The sequence below is a fragment of the Vigna unguiculata genome, chromosome 2, assembly GCF_004118075.2.
Source record: "Vigna unguiculata cultivar IT97K-499-35 chromosome 2, ASM411807v1, whole genome shotgun sequence".
In the NCBI taxonomy this organism is placed as follows: domain Eukaryota; kingdom Viridiplantae; phylum Streptophyta; class Magnoliopsida; order Fabales; family Fabaceae; genus Vigna; species Vigna unguiculata.
This window is the reverse complement of record NC_040280.1, coordinates 33,165,896-33,185,805: the sequence shown is the minus strand read 5'-3', so window position 1 is coordinate 33,185,805 and position 19,910 is coordinate 33,165,896. Positions and strand designations below refer to the sequence as shown.

The 19,910-nt window shown below is 34.3% G+C and overlaps 3 protein-coding genes across 3 annotated transcripts; 1 reads left to right on the top strand and 2 right to left on the bottom strand.

Annotated features, from left to right (window-relative positions):
- Positions 1-1,362: 1,362 nt before the first annotated feature.
- On the top strand, positions 1,363-11,554 carry LOC114173818 (chloride channel protein CLC-d). The gene is made up of 23 exons (XM_028058443.1): positions 1,363-1,964; positions 2,068-2,140; positions 3,023-3,244; positions 3,343-3,389; positions 3,494-3,592; positions 4,760-4,834; positions 5,034-5,122; positions 5,251-5,391; positions 5,484-5,554; positions 5,650-5,729; positions 5,897-6,046; positions 6,713-6,772; positions 6,847-6,921; positions 7,350-7,501; positions 8,546-8,681; positions 8,751-8,882; positions 9,518-9,595; positions 9,678-9,733; positions 9,848-9,934; positions 10,011-10,167; positions 10,261-10,362; positions 10,454-10,500; positions 11,218-11,554. Exons 1-23 carry the CDS (start codon positions 1,782-1,784, stop codon positions 11,309-11,311), a joined length of 2,406 nt encoding a protein of 801 aa, XP_027914244.1. The 5' UTR covers positions 1,363-1,781; the 3' UTR covers positions 11,312-11,554.
- A 960-nt stretch (positions 11,555-12,514) lies between these two features.
- Positions 12,515-13,395, bottom strand: LOC114173820 (mavicyanin-like). Its single transcript, XM_028058445.1, has 2 exons — positions 13,131-13,395; positions 12,515-13,045 (listed from the first exon to the last, which is right to left on the bottom strand). Exons 1-2 carry the CDS (start codon positions 13,300-13,302, stop codon positions 12,663-12,665), a joined length of 555 nt encoding a protein of 184 aa, XP_027914246.1. The 5' UTR covers positions 13,303-13,395; the 3' UTR covers positions 12,515-12,662.
- Positions 13,396-15,170: 1,775 nt separating this feature from the next.
- Positions 15,171-19,585, bottom strand: LOC114173819 (sugar transport protein 13). The gene is made up of 5 exons (XM_028058444.1): positions 19,344-19,585; positions 18,570-18,895; positions 17,313-17,437; positions 16,136-16,427; positions 15,171-16,044 (listed from the first exon to the last, which is right to left on the bottom strand). The coding sequence occupies exons 1-5, from the start codon at positions 19,474-19,476 to the stop codon at positions 15,352-15,354; spliced, it is 1,569 nt and encodes a 522-aa protein (XP_027914245.1). The 5' UTR covers positions 19,477-19,585; the 3' UTR covers positions 15,171-15,351.
- Positions 19,586-19,910: the final 325 nt, after the last annotated feature.

The following is a 19,910-nucleotide window of genomic DNA, read 5'->3' as shown; positions in this document are numbered from 1 at the left end:
AAAAAAGTCAAATTTATCAATCAAATTATTAAAAATCAATTTAAAATAAAATAACAAGTTTATACCAAAATTTTAAAAACAGAAAAAAAAATGAAACAAGAAAGAAGCAATAAAAGTGAAGTGTTAAAAAAAAATTGGGCATTAAGAATACAATTTCAAAAACATGAGATAAAAAAATACAAAAAATGTATGAAAATTGAAGAAAGAAGTTGTATATATTATGTTCCACTTCTATATAATTAAAGAAACTAACAAAAAATTCAAATCATTTGTTTGAAACCTGATTTTTGCGAATAGAAAAGAAATTAAAAGTTATAATTTCAAAACACAACTTCTTTCTCATCAGTTAAAATCATGTTTAGAAAGCAGAACTATTCCTTAAACATAATTTATTCATTTGTATATTTTATTTAAATATATTGATTTTAATAAAATCAAATAAAAAATTGCACCCATTTCAAAAGAAAAAAGAAGATGAAAAACTCATTCATAGTTGAACCATGAATCTGCAATTTACGGACCAGTGATTTTAATCTATTTTTAACATTTTCATTTATATCTACTATCCAATAATATATATTGATATATATTTTTAACACATTTTTTTTTATTGTGGAGTGAAATTTATGTGTGTTTTTCTTTCTTTTGCTATTTAAAGTAATTTACATTAATTTTATCTAATAACAGAAAATGTATTAACAACTTATGTCAGAAAGGCTATCACTGTTTTTCATATTTGATGGAATGATTTTGAGAGTAATATTTTGACGTTTAACATATGTTTTTTTAATGAATCTACACATTTTAAAAATTTCAACATTTCTTATCTTTATAAATATTAAAATTGAGTGAATTTAGTCTTTTTAACCAAATTTTGTTAAGTTTATTTGACGTTTCAAATGTATTTCATGATAGTTTCTTGACTAATATTAAATAAAAAATATGTCAAACGATCTAAACATCTCAAATACTAATATAAAATGCGTTTGAAACGTTAAATAAACTTAACAAAAATTGTTTGAAAGGACTAGATTTACACAGTTATGAAATTAGAGGACTAAATTTAGTTAAAATTTGAAAGAGAGACTAATTCTAATTTTTATCGAAAGAGGTAAAAAATTTTATCGTTTGAGATTTGCTTGTCTGTCGTACGAGGAAGAAAAAAATTTCCAGGCTGTGAACCACGCACTAAAGTCCACCACCAGCAGCACGTAAAAGTTGCATCTATTTTAAATTTAATCACAGCCCAACTAATTAATTACTTACTTACTTAATTAATTAATAGAATAATAAAACCTGAATCTGTCAACAGAAGAGGACTCTACTCCTTTACTGTTTCAGAACTCCGCATCAAGCACGTGATTATGTACAGCGCCCCTCAGAATACGAAAACTACCAACCGTTCATAGCGCGTATCTGTGTTCTCAACGACGAACTCAAAGCTCCGTAACGTAGGCGTATCCGTATTGGAAAATTATTCAGTGTCTCTTATTTTTTTTGGTCATTACCTTTTTGTTTGCTTGCCCCTCTAACTTAAGAAATCGGGTACACCAAAATACAAAGTGAGGACAATAACGAACGAACGCAACTTTGAAAGGGAAAACGACGGAACAGCAGTGAAGAAAGAGAGTGGCCTACGACACTGCTGCTTCACACTCCATGAATTGCTGATCCGCTACCGATGCGCGACTGAATCTACCGTAACATATATCAGAGCAAAACCACGCGCGGGTTTTGGAATTGTTTTCTAGGTTTTGAGTTTCGGTTCCGATCGACCGACGATGCTGGCGAATCATTTGCAGAGCGGCATCGAAACGGCGAGGCTCGTTTGGTCGCGGATTCCTAATTCTGATGAATCGCAACTGCTCGACGACGCCGTTGGCCTCATCAAGAAGAACGACGGAGGCGGTGTTGAGAGCCTTGACTATGAAGTTATAGAGAATTTTGCTTACCGCGAGGAGCAGGTTTTACTCTTCTCTTTTAACTATTATTCTGATCGATTGATCTTCTTAATTATAATGCTTCTTCATTATGAAATGATAGTCTGCTGTGCTTTTTGATGTTTAGGCGCAGCGAGGGAAGCTGTATGTGAGCTATTTGCTTGTGGTGAAATGGTTCTTCGCCTTGCTCATTGGCATTTGTACGGTGCTTTAGTTTTTTTTTTCTGAGTAGCGAACTATTTAATTTGCAGGCAAGCATTAGCGGAAGTGTTATAAAATTGTAGCTCATTTAGGTTGTAAGCTAAGATGTGAACTCGAAGTCTGAGTTTGAACTTGTTTAAAAGCTCTACTTATAAGGACACAAATAAAGTAGTGATCATATAGGACACGGGAAAGTAGTGATCATACATGGCTCGGCGTGCATATACATATCAATTTGAAACTGTTAATTAATATATTGTCAACTAGTTTGAAACTGTTAATTAATATATTGTCAACTAAGACAAAAATGAATCTAATCTATATATATAATATTCAAAAAACGAAAAATAGTGATCATATAAGATTTGATCCTTATTTTAATTATCATAATAGAAACTTCTGTAATAAATTTACAAGTTTATGGATTTTTTAGAAAATCATTAGATTTGTGATTATTAACATTGTGTTGGAGTCATGTCAAAACTATATCAAAGACAAAAAATGTCTTTCAAATTGGACACAGTATGTTGTACAAGTGTTGATATCCGAATGTATCAGATATGGACACTGCCTCATAGCGTGTCAGAGCATCATAGCTACTTACTAGGTGCTGAAAATTTTCAGCTGTGAAAATGTCTGACGGAAGAGGTCCTAGAACTCTTTCGCAGACAATGATTTAAATTGTTTATTGCGACTAGTTTCCCTTAGCAGCTATAAGACTAAATTTTCACCACTAAGAATTTGGTGACTTTTGGTGTTGAATTTTCCAATCTTATTGAACACGCCTTTAGTCTGGTTCTCCCCTTGCATTTATCTCCATACCACCCTTGTAGCAATTTCAGAAATTTCTTTATACATACTTTCCTTTTTATTCCTTGCAGGTACAGGACTTGCTGCTGTTTTCATCAATATTGCTGTTGAAAATTTTGCTGGCTGGAAGTTTTCAGCAACATTTGATATAATTCAGAAGTCATATATTGCTGGATTCTTTGTATATGTTCTGTTCAACTTGGCTTTGGTGTATTCTTCAGTATATATTGTCACTCAATTTGCACCAGCAGCTGCTGGATCTGGTATTCCTGAAATCAAGGGTTACTTAAACGGTGAGATAAACTCTCCTGAGGTTTTAAAATTTGAGTTGGATGTTGATCCTGTAAGATTCTCCTGTACACTTATAGTGCTAATTCTCATTATTGTTCAGGAGTTGATACTCACGGTATCCTTCTTTTCAGAACTTTAGTTGGAAAGGTGTGATGGATTACCTCTTCATGTTTTTTTTTTTTGGAGGGGTTGAGGGAGTCCTTAAGGAATGTTTGTCTGTCTAATTTGTGAGTTCTAATTATGTGCCACAGATATTTGGAAGCATTGGTTCAGTGGGTGGAGGCCTTGCTTTGGGTAAAGAAGGTCCTCTTGTTCATACTGGTGCTTGTATTGCTTCTTTGCTTGGACAAGTAAGTACTGACTACTCAGATGTGCTAGTATCTATACAGTGTGTTAAATGCTGTCCATTCAGTGAATAGATGCATGAGACCTTACAAATATCTCTTTATCAATACTCTATTTTAATCTACATAGTTATGAGACTAAAATGTGATATCAATACGACCTGAAGTGTATGTTATATTCAATCATTTAAATATATTTGCTTCGTACTAAGCATTTTCCAATCAAGTCCTCCGTGCATTACCATAGCCATGGCTATTCCTTTCTCTTATAAAATAATGAACGTGTCAGGGTGGGTCAACTTCAGCAAGAAATTAGTGATTGGACTAGTCTAGTTTTAGTCCAAAAATCATCAGGCTAGCCCAATGCCAGCTTGGAAGTAGTGATCAGGCTGGCCTGATTCTAGTCCTGATTTAATGATTGGTCCATCTTATTTGTGTCTGAACTCTCTGAACACATGAAGAAGCTTAAATCTTCCTATATCGGTAACATAGTTATTAGTCTCATAAGAGATTCATGATAAGTTGTGATTCTTCAGCTTGCGATGTAAATAGTTGGTTATATCAGTTTGGAACCTGAATTGTGCAAATTGTTTAATCACATCTTGTGGAAAATCATCCTATTCTACTACAGCTGGTTATGTGTTGTCATCCAAAGGCCATCACTTTGCACTTGGTCATTGTGGTCGGAGTGACAAATTTTGCAAACAAAAATGCAAATAATTTGGCCATGAGACTAGCAAATCAGGCAGTACTCTACCTAGATCTACAGATTCTGTTCCACTCAAGCTCTGCTTGCTCTTGCTAGTGGGTCGGAAAGGGAGAAGAGCCACAACTCTGAACCTAAATGACAGTTGGCTGTGTCTTTTGTATGTTCTAAGACAAACTCCTCCGAGTTTCAATTTTTTACTTTGGGCAGTTTGTCAAAAAATGAACCTTTATATAGGACTTTTTAAACTCTTGATCAAAATATAGAGAAAAAAAAGGTGAAATCTAGATTCGTATAATCAAGTTTTATTTTAAAATTGAAATAAAGATATTTTCTAACCCAGATATTTTGAATTGTCAATTTGTTTGTTATTTGACTTCATAATTTTGTGTGATTTTTATTGTGTGTTTATGCATATGCTTGCAAGCAAGAAACTGAATGAGATAACCTTTGATGTCCTTAAACAGGGTGGATCCACTAAGTATCATATAAATTCGAGGTGGTTGCAAGTGTTCAGAAGTGACCGGGATCGCCGTGATCTTGTAAACCACTTTGTTCCTTTTAGTCTACTTTTTATAAATTTTGTCCAATTAAAGCATATAACGTACTGTTTGTAAATAGTATTCCATGATTACCCACACCTTAACCAAAAACACAATGATCTCCAGTTCATATAATCTGCTCCAATCCTAAATGTGAAAGAAGAAATGCTCACTTATTATTTCATTGATATCTTTAAAGGTAACCTGTGGATGTGCTGCTGGAGTTGCTGCTGCATTTAGAGCCCCAGTTGGTGGTGTGTTGTTTGCTTTGGAAGAGGTTACATCTTGGTATGGATTTTTAATTCTTGATCAAAGATTCGGTTTACTTAGAGATATGTGCAGTAAGGACAGTATTGTCTGTTCTTATATTTGTTTATTGCTTTTATACCTAATAATTTGTTCATGTGCTGTTGTAGGTGGAGGAGTCAACTCATGTGGCGTGTCTTCTTCACTTCTGCCGTTGTGGCTGTTGTGGTTCGAGCTGCAATGGGGTGGTGTAAGAGTGGAAAATGTGGACATTTTGGGTCCGGTGGGTTTATAATATGGGATATATCAGAGTTAAGATCTAAGCTATCACCTTTTTCACTGTCAGTTGAATAGTCAGATAGTTGTTTTTTTCCTTCCTCTTTTTGACTGATTTTGTTTTCAGTGGCCAAGAGGATTATTCCTTTGCAGAGTTATTTCCAATGGCTGTTATTGGAGTTATTGGAGGTCTACTAGGTAGTAATTTTTGCCTTTATTTTGGGCTTCATCTGTACTGCGGGTTTTACTTGGATCTTGTTCGATTTTGTTAATATAGTGTCAATAATTTGTAGGAGCTTTATTCAACCAGCTTACTCTTTATATTACCACTTGGCGACGAAATCATCTTCACATGAAAGGGAACAGGGTCAAGGTATGCTGTTAATTTGATCTGATTGTTATCATCTATGGTTTTGTAAAATACAGAAAGATCAAGAGGGTAGTCAATATTCAATAATATTTTTGTTTTTCTTCCTTTGGTACGTTTTCTTTTCTCATATATTTTCTTTTCACTCATTCCCCCTTTCCTCTAAATTGCAGATTATTGAAGCATGCCTTGTATCCATTTTAACATCAGCCATTTCATTTGGCTTGCCACTTCTAAGAAAATGTACTCCTTGCCCTGAATCTGATCCTGCATCTGGTATTGAATGTCCTCGACCTCCTGGAATGTATGGGAATTATGTAAATGTAAGACCGTTGTTCTATAGTGTTTCTTTGATGTGCTTTATCTTCATATTTATTTTGTTTTTACTGAATTTTAATTATCTATATCCTTATCTTCACATTTATTTTCACTTTATTTCTCATCTATTTCTCACCCAGTTCTTTCCTTCTTACTAAACAGACATGTTTTCAGTGCTACCTAAGTGGGAGGGAATGAGAGATTAAAACACCGCTGAAGCACTTTGCTTTTGCTTCTTCCTGTGATAAATCATATCTCATGTAGTCTTTATATATATATATATATATATATATATATATATATATATATATATATAAAAGAACAAATTTATTAGATAAAAGAAAATTAGAGTCCTTTGACAAAAAGCTAAAGAAAGCAGTTAACATGAAGAGCTCAACCAAAATAAAAAATAAAAGACTCAAAACCCAGTGAGGTTTCTCTATCTGCATGTCACTGGAGATTTCTTTGGAAAAAGGGGGCATGAAACTGTGAAAGTCATGAAGTCAAACAGAGGGCATATAGCTTGTTTCCAAAGTCTTTGCCCCTCTTCCCTTCTGCTGCTAGAACAGACATTCTTTTGAATTTAATTCCTTTCTAGCGACATTTGAGATGCCTCATTTTATTTAATTACTTTTATATATTGATTCTGTTCTATTCCGTGTGTTTTGCAGTTTTATTGTAGCAAAGACAACGAATACAATGATCTTGCAACTATTTTCTTCAATACACAGGTTTTGAATGAACTGGTTTTCTACTTTGTTTTCTTTCCTTATTACATTACATTAATTTACTACTCTTGTTTCAGGATGATGCCATAAGGAATTTGTTCAGTGCTAAAACAATAAATGAGTACAGTTCCCAAAGTTTATTAACCTTTTTGGTATTGCATTCTTGCTTACTGATTTGGATTTTGCATACATCAGACATTAGTTCTGTGATATTTTCAATGTTATAATTATAACAAACTTTGTCTTTAGGATATTCTAGTATCTTTACGTAGCCATGCATGTAAGTTTCTAGTAAGAATACAGTGGGTAGAAGTTGATAGGAACCAATAACGGAAAGTAATTAAAATATTTAGTATGTAGGTATGGTTTTTCCAAAAAGGTTTGTAAATATGCGCTTTCTTCTGATTATAATGCACCAAAAATGGATGGTTTTCCCTCCTCGTGGAGGTCCTGTCCATCAAACTTGCTACAGGAATTGCAGTTGATTTATCTTCATATTCCTATATTGGAAAAAGTTCTCACTTGGACTTGTGATGCTTTACATGTTTATATTGTAATTATTATCTCTATTATCTTGCAGGTTATGTTTTATGCCTTAGCAGTGGTCACGTTTGGTACTGCTGTGCCAGCTGGTCAATTTGTTCCTGGCATAATGATAGGATCAACATATGGGCGTCTTGTTGGCATGTTTGTTGTAAAATATTACAGAAAGCTGAACATTGAAGAGGGAACGTGAGTTTATTCATTGCTTTTGTTTGAATTCATGGTTACAAAGATATAGTTTCCTTTGTTATTATACATATGAATTGGTTTTATTGTTAGAAGACATCTATTTTATCAATTGATCAATCTTCTATCCCGTTTTCTGGGTGATAGATACATGCTCCCCTCCTCCTTGTTCTCCTTGTTTATGATGTTACAAGGAAAATGTATTCTCTCTTTGAAGAGCTGACCGACATATTGGACATTGATGCCTTGGTTGATCCTGTACTAATGAATTATCAAGTATCTTGTTTACGCTTGATATATGGGGGATAGTATTTACTCTTCATATTTGACATTTATATTTATTAGTTCTCTCCTGTCTATATATCCCTGGTTTTTCATGTTGATACATTGGATATAGTTCCAAAGGATAAATTTCCAGGAGTGGAAGGTTCAATTCTCAAATAAATTACTTTAAGGAGGAGCTTGTTTTGTTTTACAGTCCACTTCTATTGCTTTCTTTTTTTGCCTGGTCATTTTAGGGAGGGTCCATTACATTTTTTTTTTTTATTGTATTATAATTATGTATTCATTATTGGCTTATTGATAGCAATATCTCCTTATTTTTAGCTTTCCTTGTTGCAACAATTTGGACACATGATTTGATCCCAAATTATAGGATCACATAGGATCTATCATTTTCAATTGGTCTAGTTCTCACTTGTACATATCTACATGTACATAGACATGTAAAAAAAAAACAGTGGAAAATATTCAGATTCCATTCAACTGTAGTGTTTATTAAATCAGCAACGAGAGACACCTATTGAGTTCTTCCAAGGGTTTGCCCTTTACAAAGGATTTCCCTTTTTATAATAGATCTATTGCTCTGTTCTCAATGACACAGCATGAGACTGAACCTAACAACCCATTGAATTCTGTAACCACAATTAACCAACTCTATCTATTTTTCCCTATTTCCTTTTATTCTTCCATCGTGGGTCCTATGACACTGTCATGTTTAGTTGTATTTTAATAGAAATTTACACTTGATATTTTTCTTATCTTCAGGTATGCTTTACTGGGAGCTGCATCTTTTCTTGGAGGCTCAATGCGGATGACAGTGTCTCTATGTGTCATCATGGTTGAAATCTCAAATAACTTAAAATTTTTACCTCTTATAATGCTTGTTCTTCTTATATCAAAGGTATGCGTGTCAAAACTCCCTGCTATAGAGAAAAATCACTAGACAATGCACTAAGCTTTTCTATTACAGGCTGTTGGTGATGCTTTTAACGAAGGTATCTATGAGGAGCAGGCTCAATTGAGGGGCATTCCGTTACTGGAATCAAGGCCTAAATATGAGATGCGGAATATGACAGCAAAGGAAGCCTGTGGGAGTGGAAGGGTAAATATAATTTCAAAATTATTTAAGTGCATATTCAGTGTGTGTGATAAGGGGTGTTGCTGTATTAGTTAAGAAGTTGTATATAGATTAACAGTTGTTGTGTAATTAAATTGTGTTTTGGTGGAAGTTTTCTAGTAGTGGGAGCGGAAGGATGAATGCAAATTGCTCCTCAATTCTTGTTGGCAGTTGTCCAATTTATGTTATTTTTTTCTTTCAGTGTTTCCAGTGGTGAAATAGTTTGGAACGTAGAACACGTTAGGGTCACCCAAGTTTAAAGCCTAGTTGAACTACTGGCTGTTCTGGATGCTTTCTAATATAACCAAAGACCGAGGTTGTGTTATGTAAAGGCAGATTGGAATATTTATTTCTTCTCGATTGGCACATAAAAGAGGGAGATGGATGGGGAGAGGAGGAGGAAATTCAAAAATAAAACCCTGATTGAATATATAGGCATTAAAAATTATGAGAGTGGATACAACCTAAAATCAATGGGTGACTAGTTGAGGTGGTGATGTTGCCTTTATTGGTTAACATTTATGAAAAATGAGGCTGTCACCGGTAAACTATGTTTCACATGCGTTTACTGTAGCTATTCCTTTGGGCGCTAAATGTATGCTTAAATTTGTCTATTGAAGGTGGTCTCTTTCCCCCGTGTTGTTAAGGTTTCAGATGTGGTCTCGATTCTGCGGAGCAATAAACACAACGGTTTTCCAGTATGTATAACTCTTGTACTAATCTTGACTTGAGCATTATTCCTTACATTTTCTAAGTTGTATTTCACAATTACTATGCAAGGTGATTGATCACACAAGAAGTGGAGAACCACTTGTTATTGGGTTAGTGCTGCGTAGGTGAGAAACGAGATAAGAAACTTTATATACTCTGATATCATTTTGGTTGCAACTTGAGGTTAAAGCTTGCATCTCTTGAAAACTCAAGCTTCTTTATGCTTTTATTCTATGCAGTCATTTATTGGTAATTCTGCAGTCAAAGGTTGATTTCCAGCATAGCCCTTTACCTTCGGATTCTCGAGGTGGGGCCAGATCAATTAGGTAAGGTTTCTTGTGATTTGTCAGTTAGGCGTTTTACATCTGTATGATACCCTGTTTATGACTCCTAAACTTCCAGGCATGATTCTGGTGAATTTGCAAAGCCTGTTTCTAGTAAAGGAATATGTATTGATGATATACATCTAAGTTCAGATGACTTAGAAATGTACATTGATCTTGCTCCATTTTTGAATCCCTCACCGTATATTGTACCAGAAGATATGTCTTTGACAAAGGTGTGTCATCCAAAGTGAATTAAATAATCTTTTTTCATTTCCATTATCCATTTTGGTTGTCAGATGACCATGATGTCTGGCTGATGAAAACAGGTATACAATCTTTTCCGTCAACTTGGTCTAAGGCATTTATTTGTTGTTCCTCGACCATCTCGTGTGCTTGGTTTGATAACGAGAAAAGATTTGTTGATTGAGGTAATCTTTGTAACTGTTCAATCTTTTGGTGTATTGGACTTGAACCTGCACAAATTTATCTTTGAACTTATTGTACTCTGTAATTGGACAGGACAATAAAAATGTGAATACGTTAGAGCTTCAGTCAACTAGTGTAAGGTCTCTGATGCTTTACCTCCTATTCAGTTTATTCAAATTCTAAATTTGAATATTTTATGTCTATCATATTTGTTTATATTCTAAAAACTGTTAGTTTTTCTTTATTGTGGATTACCACGGTGCCTATGAAACTGAGTTCTATTTTGGTGGATCTTTCCAAATTTTATTCTGATATTTATATTGTCAAGGTTTGCAGGCATGTCTACTATGCTGTTTATTGTTTTGAGTGATCCCCTAGCACAAAACAGGAGTGCTATCTTGTACTCAATTTATCTGTACGAAATATATCGTTGACCATGTGTGCACAATTTGCAGAAAGTGAACGCGTTATGGACACAGCTTTCTGAGATTATCTCTTCAAAAGAAACGTGATTTTTTTTATTATTAATAACCTCTAATCAAGCTACACTTTTTTAGTAGTCTAAAATTATATTCTGCTGAGTTTTTGGATTGAGTTTAATAGAAGAGCATACAAGTAATCACCAGTCTAATCAAAGAGGATTGGATTTTTTCTTATTGGATATATAGATTGTGAGCAATAAATGGTTGTCTGATTTTAGATCCATTAAGAGGATGAATGAGACTGAACCCTCTATGTATCTTTATATTTCGTGGTATTGTTTCTGCAATAAGTCTGTGCAATTGTGTTGTCTTAGGAAGATTAATTATGAATCTACCAGGATTCATATGGTTGTTCTCGTGATTTTCTCTCCACAGGATAGGGCATCAGTATAAAAGATTGACGACAAGGAATACAGATGTGGAGCGCCCTTTGCTAAACGGACTGCTCCAGAATCAGATACCTGACTAACACTGCCTGTAACTTACTCGCAGTCCTTTCCGCGTTCAATTTTCCTTGAAGATCATTCTTTATTATTTATATTATTTATTGTATTCATGTTCAAGTAGGCTAGAGAAACCAGTATTTAGGAATGGGGTTGTAAACAGCATGCCCTATAATTTTGTATATTAGACACTAGGGAACGGGAGCAAAATTTCATCATAATGATAGTTGACTTTAGTGTGGTCTTTCAAGATCCCTGTTTCTTTTTCATTTCTTCTTTTGGTTGAGCTCATTGCTTTCTTCACATTTACATCTTTTATAACGAATAACTAATTTATGTAACAAGTTTCTATTCAAGTAGTGAAAACACGGATATTCTTCTGTACGTGTGTTCTCATCACATCTTTTCCAGTAATAAAAATAGTTAGTTATCACGATAAAAAAAAGTTAAAATAAATGTATAAAATTTAGTTATTAAAGTGTATTTTTTATTGATAGTTGTAAATTAAATGTTATAAAATTAAAATCAATTAAATATTTTTTTCAGTTATTCAATTGGTATTTAATTTTAAAAGCTTTTTTAGTTATATCATTATTTTTCACTTATGTTAAAATTTATGTTAATTAATTAATATGATAGAAGTATCACAAAACACTACAAAAGGATAAACATTTGTTGGATAATATATAATCGTATGAGTTAGTACGAATTGATATTTTATAACTTGAAATTAAAATATTTATTAAACACAATAACATGATCTACTGCGTACAAAGTAATAAGATCTAAAATATGGAGATCTCACTTGACAACAAATTACTTTTCACAGTAATTTTTACTTATTATGTTATCAGAAATATATTATTAATATTTATATAATATTCCAATGATAAACTCATTCTCATAACACATTGGAACGAAATAAGGAGAAAATTTTATCTTTATTTAATTAAACGATTACTCGGTTTATGTTATGTATTTCTATCCGATATTTGATATAAGATATTTTATTAATACTTATTAATAAAATATTTAATACATGAATTACTAATTAGTAACTTTTATAAGAATAATTTATAATTTTTATGTTAAAAATGTTTAATACTCCATATGTGTCTAATTGAAATTATATAATAATATTTATTCATTTAATATTTGTAACAAACATTTTTTTCCGTTAATATTTATTCAAGCTAGTGTCTAAACTCAACCGATCCAAAAATCAGAAGTGAAAAGAAAATCTCTTGTCATTCGAAAACGTTTACAAGGATGGTGACAATGAAAAAGTATTGAAATATCTTGACATGTCCAAAACAAAAAATCCAACTGGCCAATAAACCATATTCTTAACAACTAATTAACAGGTATAAATCCCAATCACACATGGGTAGAAAGAGCAAGAAATGCAAGCAGAGCCATAGCCAAAGTTAAAAAAGCAACACCTCCCTTGACAACAATGAATGGGGATGCAATGTTCGGAGAGGGTGCAGGAACTTTAGCAGGTGGAACTGGAGATGCCATTGCTGATGTTGGTGTTGGTGCCGCTGCAGCAGATACCTTCACCACGTTGATATCAACCTTCTGCCCTGCTTGGCAGTGACCAGGAATGCCACATAAGAAGAAATGGTGACCATAATTTGTTATCTTTATGGTGTCATTCCCAGTCGTCATGGTTGTCAACGGAGACGATGCATTGCATGACTTGTACATAGCATGTGTCACTCGCATCACGTTGTGGAACTTGGCATTGTACTCAAAAACTGATCACACAAATTACCAGTTTTTAATTCGAACTCATGTATGTCACAATGAATACAAGTAAAGAACTGGAGTGAGGGAACTTACTGATGGTGTCGCCAACTTGGAAGTTCTTAGTAGCAGCCCATTTCTTGTAATCTATATTACCAATGATGGTCCATCCAGATGAGTCCCCAACCTTGTGCACAGCTGCGTCTGAAACTTCAAAAGCTGCCATCATCATCAGCAAGAAAACCACAGCTTTCTCTGTGAATGCCATGGCTACAACCTCTGCACAGTAATTAGGAATCACCTTTTTCCTTTTCCTGAGGTTTGAGAAATTGATCCTCTTCTCTTATGTTCTCTCTGGGATTTTTATATATATCCTTTCTCACTAGGGAGATGGAGAATGGAAAAGTTAATTTTAGTTGGTTCTTTTTTTTATTATTATTATTATTTCTTTTGATGAAAAACCTCTTTTTTAATATGAACAAGGTGGCCCCATTGGGTCTTGTTGCAATCAAGTTTGGAAGGTGAAAGTGGATCTAAGACTGTTTTCATATTTTTGGCTAAATTTTATTTGGCCTTTTATTAGATTAGCTTGCTTGACAACAAATATAGGTTAGGTTTACATAGTGTATCACCGGAAAGATACAACATTAATGAGACTTGAGTCTAATGGAGAGATACAACATCAATGAAACTTGAATCTAACTACATAAGTCATTGATACCATTTTCAACCCAAAACCTCAAGACAATGGATTTATGGATCTTTTATCTTTATATAATCTTCTATTTTTTTATTTTTAAATTTAGACTCACGCTTGGATTCAATTAACTCGCATGGGAAGAAGGATTCAATTAACTAGGGATTATAAAGGTTGAATCATAGATATGGGTCGTGACAATGGTTATAAAAGAGCATACCTCTGTAACAAATGTAAAAGCAGAAGGACAATGTGTATTAAAATTTGATCCAAAATACTGATAATTGGGAATATACTGTGTATCCTTAGAATTTGCGACATAATAGTCTGGGTTGTGAGTGGTTATGGGTTTAAGGTTGTGAAACTTGAAAGGCAAGAATGTCGGAGAAAATGGTTTGATCTGTGCGGCTACTGCACTTCATTGCAACCATGATGAGCTTTCTGTATTTTGAACATGTTTTGTGGAATGATTGGTGAGTGTCATCATTAAATAGCAACCACTCTACATTGTTCCCATTTGGAGATCGCATTGCTTTGCGCATGAAAAAAGCAATAAGCATCTCTTTACACAACAACATCCACTACGATCATACTGTAACTATGACTATTTTATATTCACTAAGGAGAGATTACAGAACTTAAGTCTAATTCACGTAACAGATTAGCATCACTTTGAACCTAAAACATTTAGTCAATTAATTTGTGGATTTTTTTTCCTAAATGATGGTTAACTTTCTCACTTTCTCATGTACACTAACCTTTGTTAATGTTGTAGTTGGTATTGTGTTGTTTTTATCACAATGATTTAAACCAGTCGACAAAACAGACTAGCAATTCTCATATCATTGATGATTTTTTTACTATCAAGTCCAGATGCCAAGCAATAGTGCAAGATAAATATGATAATTCTCACGAACATACACTAAAAAAATGAAACTCTGTTTTTGTTAAAAATGAAGGCCATAGAATTGACTTGAGTTGTTAATGTAGACGAAAAATCATCTTTTGACAAAATATTTTTTTGATAAACTTGATAAAATTTTCATAAATAAAATTAAAATAGATTAATTTTTTATTTTTTAATTAAAACAGTATTTTTTTTATCTAAATAAATAATTTGTCAAAATTCATAAAAAAGAACTTTCTTAATCTATCATTTTCCTCAGTAGACTCTGTTGTAAGAAAATATTTCAGCACAATCACCGATCTACTCAGTTACTTGCTTTCAAATAAAATCGTGAAATACTTTACAGAAAATACTCCACACTGTTATTGCTATAAGTAATCTTTGTAATTATTTAAAGCACCATAAAATTTCTAACTTATCATTACGTGTTTTCGTTCTGTTGCTCCTTTTGCTGTTTTTCTAACCTTTATCAGATTATTATTATTTTTTTCGAAGTAAAACGTGTAAAGGAAGAATAAACTATATATATATATGGCTTGAAAACAGGAATAATAGTGTTTGATTTAACTGGTTAAAAAGTTGCAGGTGTTTGAGGGGGAAATAAAAATACAAAAAAGAACTTGGTTATTAGCTGTAACAAGCCCAGAGTGATTCTCTATATCCTAAAATACTGGTAATTTGAGAAGGCAAATGATTGGGTGAGTGACCGTAATCTACAACACAGAAGCTGGATCAAATCCATTAGACACATTGGCCACTTTCTCATCAGCAGTGTAATCATCATCGATGAACCTCTTCCAGAACCAGTGTTGCTTCCACACTCTCTCCGTCATCTCTTCAATAGGGACATTCTTTGTCTCGGGTACCAAGAAAAGCACGAACACAGACATGATCAAGACCCACCCAGAAAAGAACAAGAAGATGCCGAACTTGAAGTGGCAGAGCATGGAGAGGAAGGCTTGCGCAATGACGAAGGTGAAGAGCAAGTTGACGCAAACGGTGACACTCTGTCCGGCGGAACGAGTCTCCAATGGGAAAGTCTCACTGGGAATAAGCCACCCGAGAGGACCCCAAGACCATGCAAAAGAAGACACGAAAGTGCACACCAAAACCACCACCAGCACTGCAAAACCTTTCGAAAGGTCGTTGGAATCGTCCTTCACCTTTATTCCCAATATGACGGCTATCACCACCTGAGACAGAAACATCTGCACACCAGCTTCCAGCAACAGAAGACGACGTCCCAGTTTGTCGACGGAGTAGATAGAAACAACGGTGGAGAGCACGTTGACAGCACCGGTTATCACGGCGGAATAGAGGGCTGCATCGCTCCCGAATCCTACCGTGTTGAACAGCACCGGAGCATAAAACATGATTGCGTTGATGCCCGTGAATTGTTGGAATATCTGTTTCAACAGATGAATGAGTTATGTTATGTTATATGTTTCAACTAAATCTAAAACTGTTTACGTGTTTGTTCTGAGAGTTATTAGTTACCTGGAGCGCAATGGAGATGACAAGCTGTGGTCTGTTTTTGCGTTTGAGGAGATTCCTGAAAGGGTGCTTCACCTCTTTAGCCACACGACTTGCCTCAACCAGCTCCAAAAACTCAGGTTCAACGTTGTCGGTGCCACGAATCTTTTTGAGCACAGCTTTTCCTTCTTCCAAACGACCACGTTCGATGAGACTGTTGGGGGTGTCCACCACCAACAAGGCTCCTACGGTCAGCAGAAGTGCTGGGATTCCGGCCAACCCCAGAGATAGCCTCCAACCCCATCCACCTTTGATTCTGTTGTTCCAGAAACATAGTCAGTGAACACAACTCCAAAACACAGAAACATAAAATTCAGAATTTACTTATTATGTCTGCAAACATTAGCAATCATTTTACGACAGAACATAATCATTCATTCACCGACATTGATTTTTCACAAAAAATCCTCCTGAATGAATGCCCGTGATGTTTTTTTTTTTTACTTTGTATGAGTGATTTCCTCAGTACTAGCTTACCATGCATTTCTAAAATAGATATGAACTGAAAAGTGTTGAAAAAACTGTGAAAAATTGGGAAGCCTAAAAGTTTGGGCCTGGAACACGTGGGCCTTTACTGACATGGGTGACAAAAATCTTGGACCCTAGTTCAACTGTTGAAGACGTCACTGTTGAAAACATGATATTTGTTTTAAATATTTTATGAGAAAGAGAAGTAGGTTCAACGCCTGAAATCCTCCGCAGTATTTTAGTCCATTTTTTTCTGAAGCATGTGGCTTTGACCAATGACTCAAAACATATGCTTGATGGCCAAACACTGAATTGACACTTGTCTCGTTAGCAAATAACTCACTCAGAGAAGCAAGCATGGGCTATAACTTTGCTTACGGTGATTAAACATAAAAGTCATACAAATCATTGTCCTTATTCAACTGTTACGTCCACCAGGTTAACAATTTTGACCGGTATCACCCGTACTATTATTATTCACTACTTCATTTTGATAACTATTACTTGTGATGAAACTCGAGCACCAGTTAAGTCAACACTGGAAAAAAAATAAAATCTGGGGGACTGCTATTTTGACTTCAATACTAACTTACTCTTTCCCAACATCATCTGATTGGGCTACTTTTCCAAACCCAATGAACCACTCAATCGAAGAAACGTAAAAAGTACTTACTTGTTGGTGCCATAGTTGACAAGGTTGGCAAATAGAATGCCAATGGTGACATTCAGCTGGAACAGTATATTCAATGCTCCTCGAATTCTTGAAGGTGCGATCTCCGAAAGGAACACTGGCACGGCCTGTCATCAAATTCAAACAAGAATAATACACGGTAAGACTTTATTTTAATTCAACAATTATTATGTACATACACACACACGTAAGGAATAGAAAAAAAAAAAAAAAAGGTCCAAATTTGTGACTAAAAGAGTAAAGAATGACGGAAAAATGGAACCTTTTAAATTTTTCAAAAGCGAAAAGGCCGAGGACTTTTAAATTGATTCACGCAAAGGAACCTTATTTCAAAATTGGAAGCTACAAACAATTGTACCAAGGTGACAAAACTAACAATTATAAAATATAGTAAAAAAAAAAGGGTCCTTGTCACAAGTGCCTTAAACGTCCAATGGTAAGGATATTTAAAAGTATAAAAGGTGGTGAAACTGGATTGAAAAAATTGATGGGTGGTTAACTATTAGGAGTAACAGAAAAAAATATTAAGAATTGTGAGAAAAGTCTGGCACATGACAATCCACAAGTAGTTGTGGGACATATACTCAAAGCCATTGAATTTTTATGTATATTAAATTCTTAACCTAATATAAATTCATAGGTCGGCCATGTTCTCTCTCTATATAGAATATAGATACACGCAATGCATACTAAATAAGAACTGAATATACTAATTTTTGTCTTTAGACGAAAGGGACACACAGGAATCTTGACTACGTAACGCGTAAAACATAACCACTATGTAAAAATAATATCTTCGTTTAAACTCCCCAGACAACAAAACCATATCCTAAAGTTTTTCTTGAAATGTCATTTTCATAAAACAAAAAATCTATATATATATTGTGATTATTTTCTTCCTGATACCGATTCATAAAAAACAAAAATATTTTTAATCTTCAAAAAAAAAACGAAACAAAACATTTCATGTACATGATTTCAAAGTAGTATTTTCTACATACAGCAATCAATGACAAAGTGACACATGCATGCGCAACATTTATTTTCGACTACAACCTATAACCTATAGCAACAGTAGCATAGTTAGTCAACACGGACTCATTTAACTCAAATTAGTGACTACTACGTATGAGTATACCACGTAGTTCAAATTGACGTTTTGAAACTAAATATATAACTCTTATTCTATACATATATATATAATCACTGCGCTTAAAGAAAAGATGAAAAAGGGTATACCTGATTAGCAAAGCCAACTCCACAACCAAGAAGGATCCTTCCAACAATGAGCATAGCAAGGTCTTGAGCAGCGGCATTAAGGACAACGCCACAGATGAAGAAGAACCCAGCAATGAGCATAGTTAACCTTCTTCCCAACCTACGAGTCGTGTAGGAAGCGAAGAACGTTGCAGTCAAACCAGCCAGATACAGAGACGACGTGAAAAGCTGCAATCCTTGGTTGTCGTATTTGCAGTAATTGCTCCCCAGATCTTTCTCTTCCACCGTCTTTCTATACACCGTCGGAAAAAACTTCTTCAAGAATGGCGGCATAGACGTCACTCCACCTGATTAAACCACCACAGCATTATCAATCTCACCAATAAAAAAAAAAAAGAAAAAACAGAAAACGGTTGATCTAATGATGAAATCGGAACGAAGAGTCAACTCTCGACTAATATTTAAAATTTATAAGATTAGTTTAAAAATTCAGAAAAAAAGTTGCTAGAGATCGTGTTCGATTAATTTCATTACATACTTATCAAATAACGTTTTTCATCCCATTTCAATGTGGTGCGATCCATTTGAAGGAATCAGAAGTGAACACGATCCAATAGGTTTTGGTATGATTTTGTTCACGGGAGAGAAAAAGAAGAAGATTCAAAACAAGATAAAGGTAGGTAGTAGTGTCCAACGAGGTAGGCCAGATTTGGTGAAAAACAAGGAAAAAGGGTTTATAAATTGTAAAGGAAGGAAAAGGTGGGTATATATGGAGAGAAGAAGAAGAAGGGTTACCTGAAACACCGACGTCGTAACCGAACATAAGACCACCGGTGGCAGCCATGATGCAGGAAATAATGACGATCGGAGTGATCTTTGCCTCGAATTCGACGCCGGAGGCGCCGCTGGTGAAACCTCCACCGGCCATGGTTGGCGAGTGCGCGATGAGGTAGCGAAGCAGTGATGAGAAAAGACAGAGTGAATGTAATGTTGTGTTTGTGTTATGGCGAAGGCAGCGTGTGAATAAGAGTGTTGAATGGAAGGGTGTATTTATAGGCGTTGCGAGGCCACATGATAAGAAACTATTATATCTTTATGATTTTTAAGATTTTTTAAGATTTCTTTTTTACTTTAATTTAATCTTATCTTCTATTGACGGCTAGCAAGTCAAAACCCGGATTAAATATGATATTTTTATCTCGACAAAGATAAAATTCTTTCAATATTTTAGGAAACTAAATATAACTCTTACAGATAAATGAAATTTTAAATATAAGATCTCTTCTTTTTTTTCGAATATTGTACTAAAATAATATTGAAAATCTATATAGTAGGAAAATGAGATTTTATAGAACAACTTTT